A 21,033-nucleotide genomic window follows, 5' to 3' on the forward strand; every position below is an offset into this window, starting at 1 on the left:
TACCACAGGTGGACTCCAATCAAGTTGTTGAAACATCTCAAAGATGATCAATGGAAACGCATGTAAATATGGTATTTCTGTTTTCTCCAAACCTGTTTTCACTTTGTCATTATGGGATATTATTTGTAGATTGACGAGGAAACACATTTGTTTAATCCATTTCAGAATAAGGCTGTAACAACATACATTTCATTTCATACAGGTTTATTTTCTTTTCGTACTGGCCCCCTGTGGGAATCGAACCCACAACCCTGGCGTTGCAAATAGAGGTTGACCGATTAATCGGAATGGCCGATTAATTAGGGCCGATTTCAAGTTTCGGTATTTTTGGCCGCCGATTTCAAATAAAAATAAATAAAAATAAATAAAAAATATATATTAAATTTTTTTTTTTTTTTTTTTTTTTTTTTTTTTTAAACCTTTATTTAACTAGGCAAGTCAGTTAAAGAACACATTCTTATTTTCAATGACGGCCTAGGAACGGTGGGTTAACTGCCTTGTTCAGGGGCAGAACGACAGATTTTTACCTTGTCAGCTTTGGGATGCAACCTTACGTTAACTAGCCCAACGCTCTAACCACCTGCTTTACGTTGCCACGGTAAGTTGCTAGCTAGCATTAAACTTATCTTATAAAAAAACAATCAATCAATCATAAACACTAGTTAACTACACATGGTTGATGATATTACTAGTTTATCTAGCCTGTCCTGCTTTGCATATAATTGATGTGGTGCGCATTCGCAAAAAAGGACTGTCTTTGCTCCGACGTGTACCTAACCATAAACATCAATGTCTTTCTTAAAATCAATACACAAGTATATATTTTTAAACCTGCATATTTAGTTAATATTGCCTGCTAACATGAATTTCTTTTAACTAGGGAAAATGTGTCACTTCTCTTGCAAACAGTGTCAGGGTATATGCAGCAGTTTGGGCCGCCTGGCTTGTTGCGAACTGTGAAGACTATTTCTTCCTAACAAAGACAGCAGACTTCGCCAAACAGGGATGATTTAACAAAAGCGCATTTGTGAAAAAAAAGCACAATCGTTGCACGACTGTACCTAACCATAAACATCAATGCCTTTCTTAAAATCAATACACAGAACTATATATTTTTAAACCTGCACATTTAGCTAAAAGAAATCCAGGTTAGCAGGCAATATTAACCAGGTGAAATTGTGTCAGTTCTCTTGCGTTCGTTGCACGCAGAATCAGGGTATACAGAATCTGGCTCGTTGTGAACTAATTTGCTAGAATTTTACGGAACTATGAAATAGCATTGTAGGTTATGCGATGTAACAGGAATATTTAGACTTATGGATGCCACCCGTTAGATAAAATACGGAACGGTTCCGTATGTCACTGAAAGAATAATGTTTTCGAGATGATAGTTTCCGGATTTGACCATATTAATGACCTGAGGTTTATTATATTATAGTTAAGTCTATGATTTGATATTTGATAGAGCAGTCTGACTGAGCGGTGGTAGGCAGCAGCAGGCTCGTAATAGTCAAAGGTATATGGTTTAGAGAGAAATAGTCGACGCGTCATAATTCCTGTAATAACTTGCGGCTGAACTTGAAAGGGGTTTCTTCGTTATTTTACCGTTCATGTCTTCCATAGAGAATGTCTTGATCTACTTCAAAAAAGGTCTGTGTTTTGTGGTTAAACCGCCTCGGCGTTTTGATAACCGTGTAAATCTCACTAGGTAACGTTTGTCAACATATTTTCATAAATCCACTCTACAAAAAAATGTATCTTCACTTATATTGATCAGCGTTATATCCTATGGATATCTACACAGTTATACAATTGGCAAGGTGGTGTAAGCCTAAACCAAACACAGACCTTATTTTAAGTTAATCTAAAAATATCCTATGGAATAAATGAAGGAACCACTTCAGATTTTGCTAGAAGGTGTCATGGGAATTATGACTCGCACTTTGGTAGTCAATTCTTACCATGCCCATTATTAAAATAGGATTTCCTGCATATAGAAATTACAGTTTTTGTTTTCAGCATTCAAACAGTTGAGAGTATTCAAACAGTTGAGAGTATTTGTCTCCTAAGCAGACTCTTCAATATCGTTGTCACTTCAGAGCTGTGTGTGTGTGTGTGTGTGTGTGTGTGTGTGTGTGTGTGTGTGTGTGTGTGTGTGTGTGTGTGTGTGTGTGTGTTTTATATATATATATATATATACATACATACATACATACATACATACATACATACATACATACACACACACACACATACACACACACACACACACACACACACACACACACACACACACAGTGGGGGAAAAAAGTATTTAGTCAGCCACCAATTGTGCAAGTTCTCCCACTTAAAAAGATGAGAGAGGCCTGTAATTTTCATCATAGGTACACGTCAGCTATAACAGACACAATGAGAAAAAAAATCCAGAAAATCACATTGTAGGATTTTTAATGAATTTATTTGCAAATTATGGTGGAAAATAAGTATTTGGTCACCTACAAACAAGCAAGATTTCTGGCTCTCACAGACCTATAACTTCTTCTTTAAGAGGCTCCTCTGTCCTCCACTCGTTACCTGTATTAATGGCACCTGTTTCAACTTGTTATCAGTATAAAAGACACCTGTCCACAACCTCAAACAGTCACACTCCAAACTTCACTATGGACAAGACCAAAGAGCTGTCAAAGGACACCAGAAACAAAATTGTAGACCTGCACCAGGCTGGGAAGACTGAATCTGCAATAGGTAAGCTGCTTGGTTTGAAGAAATCAACTGTGGGAGCAATTATTAGGAAATGGAAGACATACAAGACCACTGATAATCTCCCTCGATCTGGGGCTCCACGCAAGATCTCACCCCGTGGGGTCAAAATGATCACAAGAACGGTGAGCAAAAATCCCAGAACCACACGGGGGGACCTAGTGAATGACCTGCAGAGAGCTGGGACCAAAGTAACAAAGCCTACCATCAGTAACACACTACGCCGCCAGGGACTCAAATCCTGCAGTGCCAGACGTGTCCCCCTGTTTAAGCCAGTACATGACCAGGCCCGTCTGAAGTTTGCTAGAGAGCGTTTGGATGATCCAGAAGAGGATTGGGAGAATGTCATATGGTCAGATGAAACCAAAATATAACTTTTTGATAAAAACTCAACTCGTCGTGTTTGGAGGACAAAGAATGCTGAGTTGCATCCAAAGAACACCATACCTACTGTGAAGCATGGGGGTGGAAACATCATGCTTTGTGGCTGTTTTTCTGCAAAGGGACCAGGACGACTGATCCGTGTAAAGGAAAGAATGAATGGGACCATGTATCGTGAGATTTTGAGTGAAAACCTCCCATCAGCAAGGACATTGAAGATGAAAGATGGCTGGGACTTTCAGCATGACAATCATCCCAAACACACCGCCCGGGCAACAAAGGAGTGGCTTCGTAAGAAGCATTTCAAGGTCCTGGAGTGGCCTAGCCAGTCTCCAGATCTCAACCCCATAGAAAATCTTTGGAGGGAGTTGAAAGTCAGTGTTGCCCAGCGACAGCCCCAAAACATCACTGCTCTAGAGGAGATCTGCATGGCGGAATGGGCCAAAATACCAGCAACAGTGTGTGAAAACCTTGTGAAGACTTACAGAAAATGTTTGACCTGTGTCATTGCCAACAAAGGGTATATAACAAAGTATTGAGATAGACTTTTGTTATTGACCAAATACTTATTTTCCACCATAATTTGCAAATAAATTCATAAAAAATCCTACAATGTGATTTTCTGGATTTTTTTTCTAATTTTGTCTGTCATAGCTGACGTGTACCTATGATGAAAATTACAGGCCTCTCTCATCTTTTTAAGTGGGAGAACTTGCACAATTGGTGGCTGACTAAATACTTTTTTCCCCCACTGTGTGTGTATGTATGTGTATATATATATGTATGTGTATATGTATGTATGTATGTATGTATGTATATGTATGTATATATGTATATGTATATATGTATATATGTATGTATATATGTATATGTATATGTATATATGTATGTATATATATATATGTATATATATATGTATATATGTATGTTTTAAAAAAAGCACAATAATAATCAGCCGATTAATCGGTATCGGCTTTTTTGGTCCTTCAATAACCGGTATTGGTATCGGCGTTGAAAAATCATAATCGGTCGACGTCTAGTTGCAAACACCATGCTCTACCAACTGAGCCACAGGGATAAACAATAAACAATATAAAATGAACAGTAAACATTACACTCACAGAAGTTCCAAAATAATAAATACATTTAAAATGTCATATTATGGCTATGTACAGTGTTGTAACAATGTGCAAATAGTTAACGTACAAAGGGGAAAATAAATAACATAAATATTGGTTGTATTTACACTGGTGTTTGTTCTTCACTGGTTGCCCTTTTCTTGTGGCAACAGGTCACAAATCTTGCTGCTGTGATGGCACACTGTGGTATTTCACCCAGTAGATATGGGTTTGTTTTCAAATTCTTTGTGGATCTGTGTAATCTGAGGGAAATATGTGTCTCTATGGTCATACATTTGTCAGGAGGTTAGGAAGTGCAGCTCAGTTTCCACCTCATTTTGTGGGCAGTGTGCACATAGCCTGTCTTCTCTTGAGAGCCAGGTCTGCTTACGGTGGCCTTTTTCAATAGCAAGGCTATGCTCACTGAGTCTGTACACAGTCAAAGCTTTCCTTAAGTTTGGGTCAGTCACAGTGGTCAGGTATTCTGCCACTGTGTACTCTCTGTTTAGGGCCAAATAGCATTCTAATTTTCTCTGTTTTTTGTGAATTCTTTCCAATGTGTCAAGTAATTATCTTTTTGTTTTTCATGATTTGGTTGGGTCTAATTGTGTTGCTGTCTTGGGGGTCTGTTTGTGAACAAATTCCCAGGACCAGCTTGCTCAAGGGACTCGTCTCCAGATAGATGCCATCTATCTCTCTGTAGGTGATGGCTTTTCTGGATTTTGATAATTATCGGGCATCGGCCTAATTCTGCTCTGCATACATTATTTGGTGTTTTATGTTGTACACGGAGGATATTTTTTCAGAATTCTGCATGCAGTCTCTCAATTTGGTGTTTGTCCCATTTTATGAATTCTTGGTTGGTGAGCAGACCCCAGACCTCACAACCATAAAGGGCAATGGGTTCTATAACTGATTCAAGTATTTTTTTCCCAGATCCTAATTGGTATGTTGAATTTTATGTTCCTTTTGATGACATAGAAGGCCCTTCTTGCCTTGTCTATCAGATCGTTCACAGCTTTGTGGAAGTTACCTGTGGTGCTGATGTTTAGGCCAAGGTACAGTGGGGGAAAAAAGTATTTGATCCCCTGCTGATTTTGTACGTTTGCCCACTGACAAAGAAAGGATCAGTCTATAATTTTAATGGTAGGTTTATTTGAACAGTGAGAGACAGAATAACAACAAAAATATCCAGAAAAACGCATGTCAAAAATGTTACAAATTGATTTGCATTTTAATGAGGGAAATAAGTATTTGACCCCCTCTCAATCAGAAAGATTTCTGGCTCCCAGGTGTCTTTTATACAGGTAACGAGCTGAGATTAGGAGCACACTCTAGTGCTCCTAACCATAGCTTGTTACCTGTAAAAAAGACACCTGTCCACAGAAGCAATCAATCAATCAGATTCCAATCTCTCCACCATGGCCAAGACCAAAGAGCTCTCCAAGGATGTCAGGGACAAGATTGTAGACCTACACAAGGCTGGAATGAGCTACAAGACCATCGCCAAGCAGCTTGGTAAGAAGGTGACAACATTTGGTGTGATTATTCGCAAATGGAAGAAACACAAAAGAACTGTCAATATCCCTCGGCCTGGGGCTCCATGCAAGATCTCACCGCGTGGAGTTGCAATGATCATGAGAACGGTGAGGAATCAGCCCAGAACTACACGGGAGGATCTTGTCAATGATCTCAAGGCAGCTGGGACCATTGTCACCAAGAAAACAATTGGTAACACACTACGCCGAGAAGGACTGAAATCCAGCAGCGCCCGCAAGGTCCCACTGTTCAAGAATACATATACAGGCCCGTCTGAAGTCTGCCAATGAACATCTGAATGACTCAGAGGACAACTGGTGAAAGTGTTGTGGTCAGATGAGACCAAAATGGAGCTCTTTGACATCAACTCAACTCGCCGTGTTTGGAGGAGGAGGAATGCTGCCTATTACCCCAAGAACACCATCTCCACCGTCAAACATGGAGGTGGAAACATTATGCTTTGGGGGTGTTTTTCTGCTAAGGGGACAGGACAACTTCACCGCATCAAAGGGACGATGGATGGGGCAATGGACCATCAATCTTGGGTGAGAACCTCCTTCCCTCAGCCAGGGCATTGAAAATGGGTCGTGGATGGGTATTCCAGCATGACAATGACCCAAAATACACGGCCAAGGCAACAAAGGAGTGGCTCAAGAAGAAGCACATTAAGGTCCTGGAGTGGCCTAGCTAGTCTCCAGACCTTAATCCCATAGAAAATCTGTGGAGGGAGCTGAAGGGTTCGAGTTGCCAAACGTCAGCCTCGAAACCTTAATGACTTGGAGAAGATCTGCAAAGAGGAGTGGGACAAAATCCCTCCTGAGATCTGTGCAAACCTGGTGGCCAACTACAAGGAACGTCTGACCTCTGTGAATGCCAACAAGGGTTTTGCCACCAAGTACTAAGTCATGTTTTGCAGAGGGGTCAAATACTTATTTCCCTCATTAAAATGCAAATCATTTTATCACTTTTTTGACATGCGTTTTTCTGGATTTTTTTGTTATTCTGTCTCTCACTGTTCAAATAAACCTAGTATTAAAATGATAGACAGATCATTTCTTTGTAAGTGGGCAAATGTACAAAATCAGCAGGGGATCAAGTACTTTTTCCCCCACTGTATGTATAGTTTTTTTTGTGTGCTCTAGGGCAACGGTGTCTAGATGGAATTTGTGGTCCTGGTGACTGGACCTTTTTTGGAACACCATTATTTTGGTCTTACTGAGATTAACTGGCAGGGCCCAGATCTGGCAGAATCTGTGCAGAATACCAAGGTGCTGCTGTAAGCCCTCCTTGGTTGGGGACAGAAGCACAAGATCATCAGCAAACAGGAGACATTTGACTTTAGATTCTAGTAGGGTGAGGCCGGATGCTGCAGCCTGTTCTAGTGCCCTTGCCAATTCATTGATATATGTATATATATTGAAGAGGGTGAGGCTTAAGCTGCATCCCTGTCTCACCCCACGGTTTTGTGGAAATAAATGTTTTTTTTGCCAATTTTGACCGCAGACTTGTTGTTTATGTACATGGATCTAATAATGTTGTATGTTTTTTCCCCCAACACCACTTTCCATCAATTTGTGTATTAGACCCTCATGCCATATTGAGTCGAAGGCTTTTTTGAAATCAACAAAGCATGAGAAGACTTTGCCTTTGTTTTGGTTTGTTTATTGTGCAGGGTGAATATGTGGTATGCCATACGATAATTTGGTAAAAGACAAGTTGACATTTGCTCAGTACATTGTTTTAACTGAGGAAATGTACAAGTCTGCTGTTAATGATAATGCAGAGGATTTTCCCAAGTTGACTCATATCCCACGGTAGTTATTGGGGTCAAATTTGTCTCCACTTTTTCGGATTGGGGTGATCAGTCCTTGGTTCCAAATATTGGGGAAGATGCCAGAGCTAAGGATGATGTTAAAGAGTTTAAGTATAGCCAATTGGAATTTGTTATCCGTATATTTTATAATTTCATTGAGTATAGCATCAACACCACAGGCCTTTTTGGGTTGGAGGGTTTTTATTTTGTCCTGTAGTTCATTGAAGGTAATTGGAGAATCCAGTGGGTTCTGGTAGTCTTTTTAATAGTTGATTCTAAGATTTGTATATGTTTTTGCTGTTTGTTTGATGTCATAGAGCCAAAAAGATTGGAGAAGTGGTTTACCCATACATCTCCATTTTGGATAGAGGAAGTTGTCTAAAAGGGATTGAATTTGTTTTTGCCTAATTGTTTTTTGCCAGGTTTCCACACTACATTCCTTCCAGCTATAGCATTTCTTAATATTACTCAGTTCCTTTGGATTTGATGCCTCAAGATTGAGTATTGCTCTGTTCAAGTAGACTGTGATTTTGCTCTGAGAGACTCTGGGTTGAGGTCAGTGGTAAAGTAGTTGACAGTACTACTGCCAAGAGATGAGCTATGGGTTTACCTACCATAGGAGTCCCCTCGAAGCCTATCATTGACTACAGTTGAAGTCGGAGGTTTACATACACCTTAGCCAAATACATTAAACTCTGTTTTTCACCATTCCTGACATTTAATCTGAGTAAAAATTCCCTGTCTTAAATCAGTTAGGATCACCACTTTATTTTAAGAATGAAATGTCAGAATAATAGAGAGAATTATTTATTTCAACTTTTATTTCTTTCATCAGATTCCTAGTGGGTCAGAAGTTTACATACACTCAATTAGTATTTGGTAGCATTGCCTTTAAATTGTTTAACTTGGGTGAAACGTTTCTGGTAGTCTTCCACAAGCTTCCCACAATAAGTTGGGTAATTTTTGGCCCATTCCTCCTGACAGAGCTGGTGTAACTGAGTCAGGTTTGTAGGCCTCCTTGCTCGCACACACTTTTTCTGTTCTGCCCACACATTTTCTATAGGATTGAGGTCAGGGCTTTGTGATGGCCACTCCAATACCTTGACTTTGTTGTCCTTAAGCCATTTTGCCACAACTTTGGAAGCATGCTTGGGGTCATTGTCCATTTGGAAGACTCATTTGCGACCAAGCTTTAACTTCCTGACTGATGTCTTGAGATGTTGCTTCAATAAATCCAAATCATTTTCCTCCCTCATGATGCCATCTATTTTGTGAAGTGCACCAGTCCCTCCTGCAGCAAAGCACCCCCACAGCATGATGCTGCCACCCCTACGTTTCACGGTTGGGATGGTGTTCTTCAGCTTGCAAGCGTCCCCCTTTTTCCACAAACATAACAATGGTCATTATGGACAAACAGTTCTATTTTTGTTTCATCAGACCAGAGGACATGTCTCCAAAAAGTACGATTTTTGTCCCCATGTGCAGTTGCAAACCGTAGTCTGGCTTTTTTATGGCGGTTTTGGAGCAGTGGCTTCTTCCTTGCTGAGCGGCCTTTCAGGTTATGTCGATATAGGACTTGTTTTATAGTGGATATAGATACTTCTTTACCTGTTTCCTCCAGCATCTTCACAAGGTCCTTTGCTGTTGTTCTCGGATTGATTTGCACTTTTCACACCAAAGTATGTTCATCTCTAGGAGACAGAATGCATCTCCTTCCTGAGCAGTATGATGGCTGCGTGGTCCCATGGTGTTTATACTTGCGTACTATTGTTTGTACAGATGAACGTGGTGCCTTCAGGCGTTTGGAAATTGCCACCCAAGGATGAACCAGACTTGTGGAGGGCTACAATTTTTTTTCTGAGGTCTTGGCTGATTTCTTTTGATTTCCCATGATGTCAAGCAAAGAGGCACGGAGTTTGAAGGTAGGCCTTGAAATACATCCACAGGTACACCTCCAATTAACTCAAATGATGTCAATTAGCTTATCAGAAGCTTCTAAAGCCATTACATAATTTTCTGGAATTTTCCAATCTGTTTAAAGGCACAGTCAACTTAGTGTACATAAACTTCTTACCAACTGGAATTGTGATACAGTGAAATAATCTGTCTGTAAACAATTGTTGGAAATTTCCTTGTGTCATGCACAAAGTAGATGTCCTAACCTACTTGCCAAAGCAATAGTTTGTTAACCTCTCTGGGCTAGGTGGGACGTTTGCGTCCCACCCTAGTCAACAGCCAGTGGAATCGCGTGGCGCGAAATACAAATACCTCAAAAATGCTATAACTTCAACTTCTCAAACATATGACTATTTTACACCATTTTAAAGACAAGACTCTCGTTAATCTAACCACATTGTCCGATTTCAAAAAGGCTTTACAGCGAAAGCAAAACATTAGATTATATCAGGAGAGTACCCTGCCAAAAATAATCACACAGCCATTTTCAAAGCAAGTATATATGTCCAAAAAACCAAAACCACAGCTAAATTCAGCACTAACCTTTGATGATCTTCATCAGATGACACTCCTAGGACATTATGTTATACAATACATGCATGTTTTGTTCAAACAAGTTCATATTTATATAAAAAAACAGCTTTTTACATTAGCATGTGATGTTCAGAACTAGCATACCCACCGAAAACTTCTGGTGAATTTACTAAATTACTCATGATAAACGTTGACAAAATACATAAATTATTTTAAGAATTATAGATACAGAACTCCTTTATGCAAACGCTATGTCAGATTTTAAAATAGCTTTTTGGCGAAAGCACATTTTGCAATATTCTGAGTACATAGCTCGGCCATCACAGGCTAGCTAATTTGACACCCACCAAGTTTGGGGCTCACTAAACTCATAATTACTATTAGAAAAATTGGATTACCTTTGCTGTTCTTCGTCAGAATGCACTCCCAGGACTTCTACTTCAACAACAAATGTTGTTTTGGTTCCAAATAATCCATAGTTATATCCAAATACCTCCGTTTTGTTTGTGCGTTCAGGTCACTATCCGAAGGGTAACGCGCGAGCGCATTTCGTGACAAAAAATGTCTAAATATTCCATTACCGTACTTAGAAGCATGTCAAACGCTGTTTAAAATCAATTTTTATGCGATTTTTCTCGTAAAATAGTGATAATATTCCAACCGGGCAACGTTGTATTCATTCAAAGGCTGAAAGAAAAAAATTGAGAAGTCTCGTGACCTCGCATCTCAGTCTCACTGTCCTCAGGCTGACCACTTACAAACTCTGCTGCTGTACTTTGCCCAGAGACAGCCGACACCCCATTCCACTTTCTGGCAGCTTTAGAGAGCCAATGGAAGCCTTAGAAAGTGTCACGTTACAGCACAGATGCTGTATTTTTGATAGAGATGCAACAGAAGGACAACAAATTGTCAGACAGGGCACTTCCTGTATGGAATCTTCTCAGGTTTTGGCCTGCCATATGAGTTCTGTTATACTCAGACACCATTCAAACAGTTTTAGAAACTTTAGAGTGTTTTATATCCAAATCTACTAATTATATGCATATTCTCGTTTCTGGGCAAGAGTAGTAACCAGTTTAAATCGGGTATGTTTTTTTATCTGGCCGTGAAAATACTGCCCCCTAGCCCCAACAAGTTAACAAGAAATTTGTGGAGTGGTTTAAAACGAGTTTTAATGACTCCAACCTAAGTGTATGTAAACTTCCGACTTCAACTGTACATACACAGCGTGCGACAGAGCTGCAGGAGTTGTGACCAGTTTTTGTTGGTTATGTTGTCATAGTTGTGCCTAGAGGGGCATATGGGGGAGGGAATGCTGTAACCTCCTGGCAGGTGTTTGTCCCCCTGTGTGCTGAGGGTGTCAGGTTCTTGTCCAGTTCTGGCATTTAGGTAGCCACAGACTAGTACATGTCCCTGGACCTGGAAATGATTGATTTCCCCCTCCAGGATGGAGAAGCTGTCTTCATTAAGGTATGGGGATTCTAGTTGGGGGATATAGGTAGCACACAGGAGGACATTCTTCTCTGTTAAGATAATTTCCTTTTGAATTTCTTGCCAAATGTAAAATGTTCCTGTTTTGATTAATTTAATTGACTGAGTTAGGTCTGCTCTATACCAAATTAGCATACCCCTTGAGTCCCTTCCCTGTTTCACACCTGGCAGTTTGGTGGATGGGACTACCAGCTCTCTGTAACCTAGAGGGCAAGCAGTGTGTCCGTCTCCTCTATACCGTGTTTCTTGTAGGATGACAATGTCTGTATTTCCGATTTCTTTGGTGAAGTCCAGATTCCTGCTCTTTAGGCCAAAGGCAGCTGACCTCAGGCCTTGGATATTCCAGGATGAGATAGTGAAGGCTTTGTGTTCCATAAAGTGTCCAATGTTGTTAGTCGTGTGGTTTGGCCTCAGACCAGTAAGTGTGAGCAGAGCCTGCTGAGCATCTGGTGCATGCCATTGGCTTGGGCTAGTGTAAGAGTGGGGGTTGGGCCTGTTTGCCTGCTCACGGCCAGGGAATTTGTGTGACTCTAATGTTGAGGCCCTCTGCTGGAGTGGGGGGCATGGGGTGGGCTGGAGGGGCATAGGTCTGATCTAAGGGGGCCTAAATGGGGTATGGGCATGGTTAACTTGGGGGGGGGGGGTGGCTGGTGGTGGTGGTTTTCTCGGCGTGAGTCCTCTATGTGTAGGTCCGGGGGGGGGGTTGTCTCGCTGGTCTGGGCAGGGTGTCTAATCTGTTGCTCCTGTGTGAAGTTTTGGGGCTGCGTTTGAGAGTGGTGTCCTTTAGGGTCCAGGCGAAGGTGGGCACTGCTGCCTTGTATAGGTGGACCTGGTCATAAAGGCTGTTCAAGTCCAGGGTGGAGTGGTGGGCCAGGTAAACCTTTGGTTTTGAGGCACAGTCATGGGAAATACTTGCATTTTACCAACTGTATGGTATCAGGGTGGAAGTATTTTCATTGTAGCAGGGTGGATATAACCACTTGCGCGTTGGGGAAAGTAGAAGAAGCTTTTTAAATCACTCCCTTGAGTGCTGTGGCCACCCTTTCCTGCTGTGCTCTCAGGTCGTTTGTGCCTGTGTGTATTATTATGTGGCTAGGTGAACCTAGTTGGTCCTCAGACAGAAGGTCTAGGGCACGTGTTTGGACACCAGAGTTTAGACACTCTTGTATATATTCTCCGTTTGAGTCCATAAGGAGCACATTCTGTGTCTTGTGTATGTCCTCAGTGGGTGTGGGGGGGTTGTCAGGAGGGCTGACAGGGGGGTGACAGGGGGGGTGCTCAGAGGGGGTGAGATCCCCTGGGCTTGGGGTTCTTCATTTGTCTGTCCCGCTGTGTTGTCGACGTGGTCTGGGTTGGAATGTTGTGGTGTTGAGACTTTTGTCGGGAGCTGAGGTGGGCTGTTCTGCCGGCTTCTATGCGTGGGTGGCCACCTCTCTAATGGGTTGTTCTCTGTCACACGCCATCCCCCTCTCCCTCTCCTCCAGCAATCTGATCCTCTCCTCTAGTGCTCTGTTCTCCTGCTCTTTCTCCTGTTGATGGTGTCTCACCACAGTCCAGAGTGCAGATATGTCTCTCTCCAGGTCTAGTTAAGGGGGTGGTGTTGTGCTGGACTGTTGTCTGGGTCTGGTTAAGGGGGTGTTGTTGTGCTGGACTGTTGTCTGGGTCTAGTTAAGGGGGTGGTGTTGTGCTGGACTGTTGTCTGGGTCTGTGCTGACTGGAGTGTAATCACCTGCTGTTCCAGCTCCACCTGTCTTACCTCCAGCTGGGTGAATTTATCCTTCATTTCAATGAGGGAGTAGTACTCTGTGCTGGGAGGTTGACTTTCCGCTTGGGGTTGCTCGTCTGTGGGGTTATATAATGAAGAGGTCTTGGGGTTGGTGGTCTGTGGGGTTATATAATGAAGAGGTCTTGGGGTTGCTCGTCTGTGGGGTTATATATTGAAGAGGTCTTGGGGTTGCTCGTCTGTGGGGTTATATAATGAAGAGGTCTTGGGGTTGCTGGTCTGTGGGGTTATATAATGAAGAGGTCTTGGGGTTGCTCGTCTGTGGGGTTATATAATGAAGAGGTCTTGGGGTTGCTGGTCTGTGGGGTTATATAATGAAGAGGTCTTGGGGTTGCTCGTCTGTGGGGTTATATAATGAAGAGGTCTTGGGGTTGCTCGTCTGTGGGGTTATATAATGAAGAGGTCTTGGGGTTGCTCGTCTGTGGGGTTATATAATGAAGAGGTCTTGGGGTTGCTGGTCTGTGGGGTTATATAATGAAGAGGTCTTGGGGTTGCTCGTCTGTGGGGTTATATAATGAAGAGGTCTTGGGGTTGCTGGTCTGTGGGGTTATATAATGAAGAGGTCTTGGGGTTGCTGGTCTGTGGGGTTATATAATGAAGAGGTCTTGGGGTTGCTCGTCTGTGGGGTTATATAATGAAGAGGTCTTGGGGTTGCTCGTCTGTGGGGTTATATAATGAAGAGGTCTTGGGGTTGCTCGTCTGTGGGGTTATATAATGAAGAGGTCTGGTCTGACCCGCTTGGGTCGGGGTATCTTTCTCGAAAGAGAGAGCTTCTCCTGCTGGAATATTTCTTTGATTAGGTGAAAGTCCAGCTGAAACTGTTTGTGGCTGCCCTGTATCAATACTGTTCTAGACTTATAGAGGTTTATATTAGCTGACTCAGAGTCCTCGTTGTCTAGTATCCTGAGTTTCCACCCATCGGTAACACCCCCCCCCCCCAACAGAGGGGTAGTGTGTTAATATAGCGCTGTGCCACTCCAGGGGATGGTCTGTATGGAAGATACAGTTGCTTATGTTCCCATTTTTCTAATAGTTAGCAAAAAGTGTCTCTTGATTTTCCATACAGAGCTTAATTCTGTACTCTTTTCTTGTCTTATTATTCTTTACATACAGAGGGTACTGTATTGTAATGACCTCTGAACAGCGGGATGTGCATCCAAAGCCTCTCCATTTGGTTGGGGCTCTCCTGCCACTGTTGGGCTCAAGGGCTTTGACACCTCTCATTTCACACGTCAGTGCTAATTGAAGTTGTATCTCTTTGTCCTAGCAAGCTTGGTAGCCTTAGCATTCAGTCCTTATAAAGTAAAATATATCATTGTAATGTATTTTTTTCTTCTTGGCTTTTGAAAGTGAAAAATAGCTTCAGACTAAGCATTACTCACTCAGTTCCAGGTTGGATAGTGTTTTCAGGTTTCTGTTTGTTTGACAGAGCATTTGCTGTATAGCTTGGGAATAATAATCCTTGGGTGTAGGAAGCATTCCAGGTAATTCTAGGTAATTCCGTTCAAAATCAGGTTGTAGGTTTGGAGTTTTGATTTGGAGTGAAGGTTATGTTGTTTACGGTAGAATCCTGTATATGTCCAAGTTTGTCTTGTCTATTTTTTTAAAACATGCTAAAAAATGTGGGAGCTCATCTGCTCATGACCTCTGTCTCTCTCTGTCTCTATCTGTCTCTCTCTCTGTTTGCCGCTGTCTCCCTCCCTCTCTCTCAGTCTCTAACTGTCTCAGTCTCTATCTGTCTCAGTCTCTATCTGTCTCAGTCTCTATCTGTCTCAGTCTCTATCTGTCTCAGTCTCTATCTGTCTCAGTCTCTATCTGTCTCAGTCTCTATCTGTCTCAGTCTCTATCTGTCTCAGTCTCTATCTTTCTCGGTCTCTACCTATCTCTGTCTGTCTGTCTGTCTGTCTGTCTGTCTGTCTGTCTGTCTGTCTGTCTGTCTGTCTGTCTGTCTGTCTGTCTGTCTGTCTGTCTGTCTGTCTGTCTGTCTGTCTGTCTGTCTGTCTGTCTGTCTGTCTCCCTCTCTCATAGAGGGGACAATAGAGATAATAGAATCTACCCAGTACTCACTCTTTCTCCCTCTCTCTCTGTCTCCCTCTCTCTCTGTCTCCCTCTCGGTCTCTATCTCTCTCGGTCTCTATCTCTCTCGGTCTCTGTCTGTCTCCCTCTCTGTCTCCCTCTCTGTCTCCCTCTCTGTCTCCCTCTCTGTCTCCCTCTCTGTCTCCCTCTCTGTCTCCCTCTCTGTCTGTCTGTCTGTCTGTCTGTCTGTCTGTCTGTCTGTCTGTCTGTCTGTCTGTCTGTCTGTCTGTCTGTCTGTCTGTCTGTCTGTCTGTCTGTCTGTCTGTCTGTCTGTCTGTCTCCCTCTCACCCCCCCTCTCCCTCTCTCATAGAGGGGGACAATAGAGATAATAGAATATACCCAGTACTCACTCTTTCTCCCTCTCACTCAGCAGTTTCCCCTCTCTCTCTGTCTCTGTCAATTCAATTTGCTTTATTGGCATGACGTAACAATGTACAGATTGCCAAAGCTTACTTTGGATATTTACAATATTAAAATAATAAGAATCAAAATTGTCAATGGGACAACAGTAACAACAATAACCAAGTGTCAAAATAACTATACATTGTACAATAACCATAGAGGACATGTGCAGGTTGGTTGGTCTGTCAGACACTGTCCCTCATCTTATGGCAGGCAGCAATGTAGTGTGCTGCCAACCCACAGCTCTCTGTGTCCTCCCTCAACAGGACGGGTAGCCTATCCTCATCAGAGAGGTCTTTGAAACCTTGAATAAGGGTGTCAAATTTGGGGAAATGAAACTAATTGTTTTATATTTTTGACATTTTGTCAGGAAATGCAGCTCTGTCTCAGGTTCTGCTGTTGTGCGGTGGTTGCACAGCCTTTCCTCTGCGTCTCTCTCTCTCTCTCTCTCTCTCTCTATCTCTCTCTCTCTCTCTCTCTCTCTCTCTCTCTCTCTCTCTCTCTCTCTCTCTCTCTCTCTCTCTCTCTCTCTCTCATATCCTCTAAGTACCACAAGGAGACCAACAATCCAGTCCACTTCTATGGGTTGAATATTAATGCTACTTACCTGTACATTATATCAAAGTAAAAAGAGGCACTTTAACATTGAGTCATTTTCATCAGGCAGCCTTAACATTTTAAATGGCCCTGTGCTGGGAATGCATCATCTTTAATGACCCTCTTCTCTATAATCTTAGCAGAGGCACATTAGCTGCAATGAATAGACTAGTGGAACATCATTTATCCCTGTTGCTCCTGTTTTAGTACCTTTAATGTACCCAGCAAGTCAATTTGATTAACTTAAACGTAACGTCCATTCGTTTCTAGTAAATGATTTCTGTCTGTGGCTAGGTAATGTTTGTCTTTCTCCTGCTGGTATTAAAACTCCTTGCTAATGTTAATTGCGGTCCATCTGGATTGAAGAGATTGCACATCCATACCGGAACTGAAGTGTGTGTGTGTGTGTGTGTGTTCCCCTCCCAGTCATGGCCAGTGTGCGCTGTGCGCTGCACAGGAGAGTGTGAATAATGGATGTTTGTCGAGATCTCTGGAGGCTGTGTGTGTGTCTCTCACCTACCACACACACTCCTACCTCAGCCCTCACACACTCCCAGCGCTTTTGTTTCAGGGTGGTGAGTTTAATTCTCGTATATATGCAGACTCTCCCACTCTCTCTCTCTCTCTCTCTCTCTCTCTCTCTCTCTCTCTCTCTCTCCTCTGCAGAGAGCAACCTATCTTCAGTACGAGGGCCCATGTCTTCCAGATCGACCCCACCACCAAGAAGAACTGGGTTCCCACCAGTAAACACGCCGTCACAGTCTCCTACTTCTACGACAGCACGCGCAACGTCTACCGCATCATCAGCCTCGACGGCTCCAAGGTGTGTGTGTGTGTGTGTGTGTGTGTGTGTGTGTGTGTGTGTGTGTGTGTGTGTGTGTGTGTGTGTGTGTGTGTGTGTGTGTGTTAAAGATTTGTAAAAGGAAGGGGAAGATATTAGAGGTTGCACATGGTTCCCCTCTCAGCAAAGGTGATTTTTATGGGGAGCGAATTAGAGGTGGCACCAGGCTGGCTGGGCTGGTGCCACCTCAGGCTCTGGGCTGGTAGAACTATAGATCAGTTAGAATTAATCATGGATTGATTTACGTGAAACATGTGCTTGTGTACTGTACTCCCTCTTCCCCCTCACAAACATTTAATCGTCCCCTCACCCAGAGACACGGACAGAACCAGAAATTGAGCTGCAGTCTCACTCAACACACACACCCTACATTTCCCACCAGTGTGTGTGTGTGTGTTTCCATGGCCAACGGTAGCAGCGGCAGTAGCAGCAGAGCCCGTGGTTGGTAATGGCGTGGGGGCGTTGTGGCCTGTTATGTTCTGTACGTCATAACAACGATTATTTTTGTCTTCAGAGGGGTGCAGGGGGGGAGGAACTATTTCAGCACCGCAACGGTTATGTAATGCTCTCCACACACACACACACACACACACACACACACACACACACACACACACACACACACACACAGAGTCCTCTGCTTCTCTCTCCACTGCTGTGTATGTGACCCTTGGTGCTGTGGAGCTACTGTAGCTAGCTAGCGAGTGGGTGAACTCAACTGTGGGGTTACCGTTACTGTGCTGTGCTGTGTTAAGCTTGAAACAGCAGGGAGAGGGTGGGGTGCACTGTGGCGCTGGCTACCTGCCTGCCGCTCTAGGACACGCTCGTCATTAACATCAACACAGCCCACTGTAAGACACGCATAGACAAACACAGAACTTCACACACACACAACTTTCCATGGAAAGTACATACAGCAGTCGCTTTATCCTGGCGCCAGGCCCGGTTCTAAAGGGGCAGTTGAAATGGGCTTTCTTCCATTGGAATTATATCGAATTCAGCTTATATCATGCTATACCGCAATAAACATAACGTTCACATGCAGAGACTCTGAGACCATTGAGTGCTTTTTGACGTGACAGGTTGGCGCGAAATCTGTAGCCTATCTCCGCTGCGCTGTATCAGCACGGTGGACAGCGCCCTACACATTAAAGCGAGGCCGTTATTAATGAATATAGGCTACAAGATGGATAGGCTGTTTGTAATAGGTGAATTACCCTATGTGAATGCAGCCGTACACACCGCTGCCTTACGAAAATAATGCAAACTAAATGCAGAAAGTAGTAGCCCACATATTCATGCACGCCAACAAAAACACTGAGTAGCAGTTTAGCTACGAATAACGCCAGCCAATCAAAAACACTAGCAGTTTGGCTTCGAATAACGCCAGCCAATCAAAAACACTGAGTAGCAGTTTGGCTTCGAATAACGCCAGCCAATCAAAAACACTAGCAGTTTGGCTTCGAATAACGCTAGCCAATCAAAAACACGTTTCCAATACGTGAAGTTCTATTTACAACCACAAAAAACAATATGTTAACAAGAAAACCATCATAGAATGTATCTATTTCTATGATGAACCAACCTGATATGTAGCTATACCCAGGGGTGTCATTTGGCTAAGGAAGTCATTTTGCCATTCCGTACCCTGGCTATGCCACCTAGATCTCTATAAAAACCAAGCAGCTACATAGAACAAAAATATAATCGCAACATGTAAAGTGTTGGTCCCATGTTTCGTGAGATTGACAGAGTGTGTGGCGTCGTGTGGGCGAGCGGTCTGCTGATATCAACGTTGTGAACAGAGTGCCCCATGGTGGCAGTAGAGTTATGGTATGGGCAGGCATAAGCTATGGACAATGAACACAATTGCATTTTATCGATGGCAGTTTGAAGGCACAGAGATACCGTGACGAGATCCTGAGGCCCATTGTCGTGCCATTCATCCGCTGCCATCACCTCTTGTTTCAACATGATAATGCACGGCCCCATGTCACAAGAATCTGTACACAATTCCTGGAAGCTGAAAATGTCCCAGTTCTTCCATGTCCTGCATACTCACCAGACATGTCACCCATTTAGCATGTTTGGAATGCTCTGGATTGACGTCTACGACAACACGTTCCAGTTCCCGCCAATATCCAGAAACTTCGCACAGCCATTGAAGAGCAGTGGGACAACATTCTACACGCTACAATCAACATCCAGGTCAACTCTATGAGAAGGATATGTGTTGCGTTGCATGAGGCAAATGGTGGTCACACCAGATACTGACTGGTGTTCTGATCCACGCCTCTACCTTTTTTTAAAGATATCTGTTACCAACAGATACATATCTGTATTCCCAGTCATGTGAAATTAGGGCCTAATGAATTTATTTCAATTGACTTATGTCCTCCGTATGAACTGTAACTCAGTAAAATCTTTGAATTTGTTGCATGTTGCGTTTTTATGTTTTTGTTCAGTCTCGATTGTCTCTTACATTTTCAGAAGAGTTGCAGCCTCCTTGAAGCTCTGGAACTTCCTGAGTAATCGATCATTCCATTCTCCCCAAAATCTTCTTGTAAGATCCCCCTCAAATGCCAGTTGGATTAGTTGAGCTTTCCTCGGGTGAAGCATGCTTCTTCTGTACTGACTGAACACATTTGTCAAAGTGGATAAGTGAGTTCTCGCATGTAGCTGTGGCCCAGAGAATCATTGCAGGATATCAAGTGGGGTCCATTTCTCCTCATTGGAGAAGGAGTGAGCGATTTCAGTCTGCAAAAACTGGCAAGCGACACTAAACTCAGCTTCCACCAAATCAGTTTTGCTTAGATCCAGCAGGGGTTTCACTTTTTTCACATCTAGAAAGTCATGGCTCTCTGGGTCAAGGGCACACAAGCCCTCCATCAGTTGGCTGTTGCTTTTGCTGAATCATTCGGACATTTCACCAATGACAGTATCCAACGAGCTGAAGAACACTTTTACACTCAGTCTCTTCTCCTCTGTCCTGCTGGCCTACTGTACTGTCCAACACACATTGCTGGAGATTTGTACTTACATAACGTCGTCGTTTGCTTGGAGCTGGTGGTGAGTCAGTGCCACTTGGCACTGCACTGTGCCCAAATGGCTTGGAACTCGCTGTCACACCTCAGCTTCTCAATGCTCTCCAATGCACTGCGGACCACTTTGACTCCAGTGGAAAGATCTGTTGCTTTTGCCTGGAGTCATTTGTTTGGAGGATCAAGAAGACTGAGGATTCTGTGCACCATGGTGGCTGTAAACTTAAAGCCAGGGTTCCGTCGCCGCCTTCAGAAGTCCTTTAGCCTCGAGTCTTACTGCTGTGTTGTATGCACACGGGTATTCGATGTCAACTTCACAATGCTGTCGCAAGTTTTAAAAACCACTGACACTGTAGCCAGGTGTCCCCTCCTCCCTTGGGTTTGTTTGGATACTTTGGCGAAGGCAATTTCTGATATCCATCGTGGCAGTGGCAGATTAGCTGATTCGAGCTAGCTAAATAGGCTAAGGCTCATAACACTAAAGCTTTTTACTGCTAGCTAAGAAGCTATCTAAAATCTGTAGGCGTGAGGCAGAGTGGAGTGAAGCATCTTCAACGGTAAACTTTACCCCACCCTCGCCCTCTCCCTCACCCCTCTCCCCATTCAATGGGGATGTCACACACACACACACACACACACACACACACACACACACACACACACACACACACACACACACACACACACACACACACACACA

At 43.2% G+C, this 21,033-nt stretch overlaps 1 protein-coding gene across 4 annotated transcripts in view; it reads left to right on the forward strand.

Moving 5' to 3' along the window:
* LOC106563047 (homer protein homolog 1) overlaps nt 1-21,033 on the forward strand; it is an 87,343-nt gene that overhangs the window by 27,317 nt on the left and 38,993 nt on the right. For all 4 annotated transcript variants that reach the window (XM_014128265.3, XM_014128264.3, XM_082958126.1 and 1 more), the window contains exon 2: nt 17,118-17,274. In XM_014128265.3, coding sequence (XP_013983740.1) covers nt 17,118-17,274 — 157 coding nt within the window. The remainder of the gene's footprint in view (nt 1-17,117; nt 17,275-21,033) is intronic.

The sequence above is a fragment of the Salmo salar genome, chromosome 11, assembly GCF_965601325.2.
Source record: "Salmo salar chromosome 11, fSalSal1, whole genome shotgun sequence".
Classification (NCBI taxonomy): Eukaryota; Metazoa; Chordata; class Actinopteri; order Salmoniformes; family Salmonidae; genus Salmo; species Salmo salar.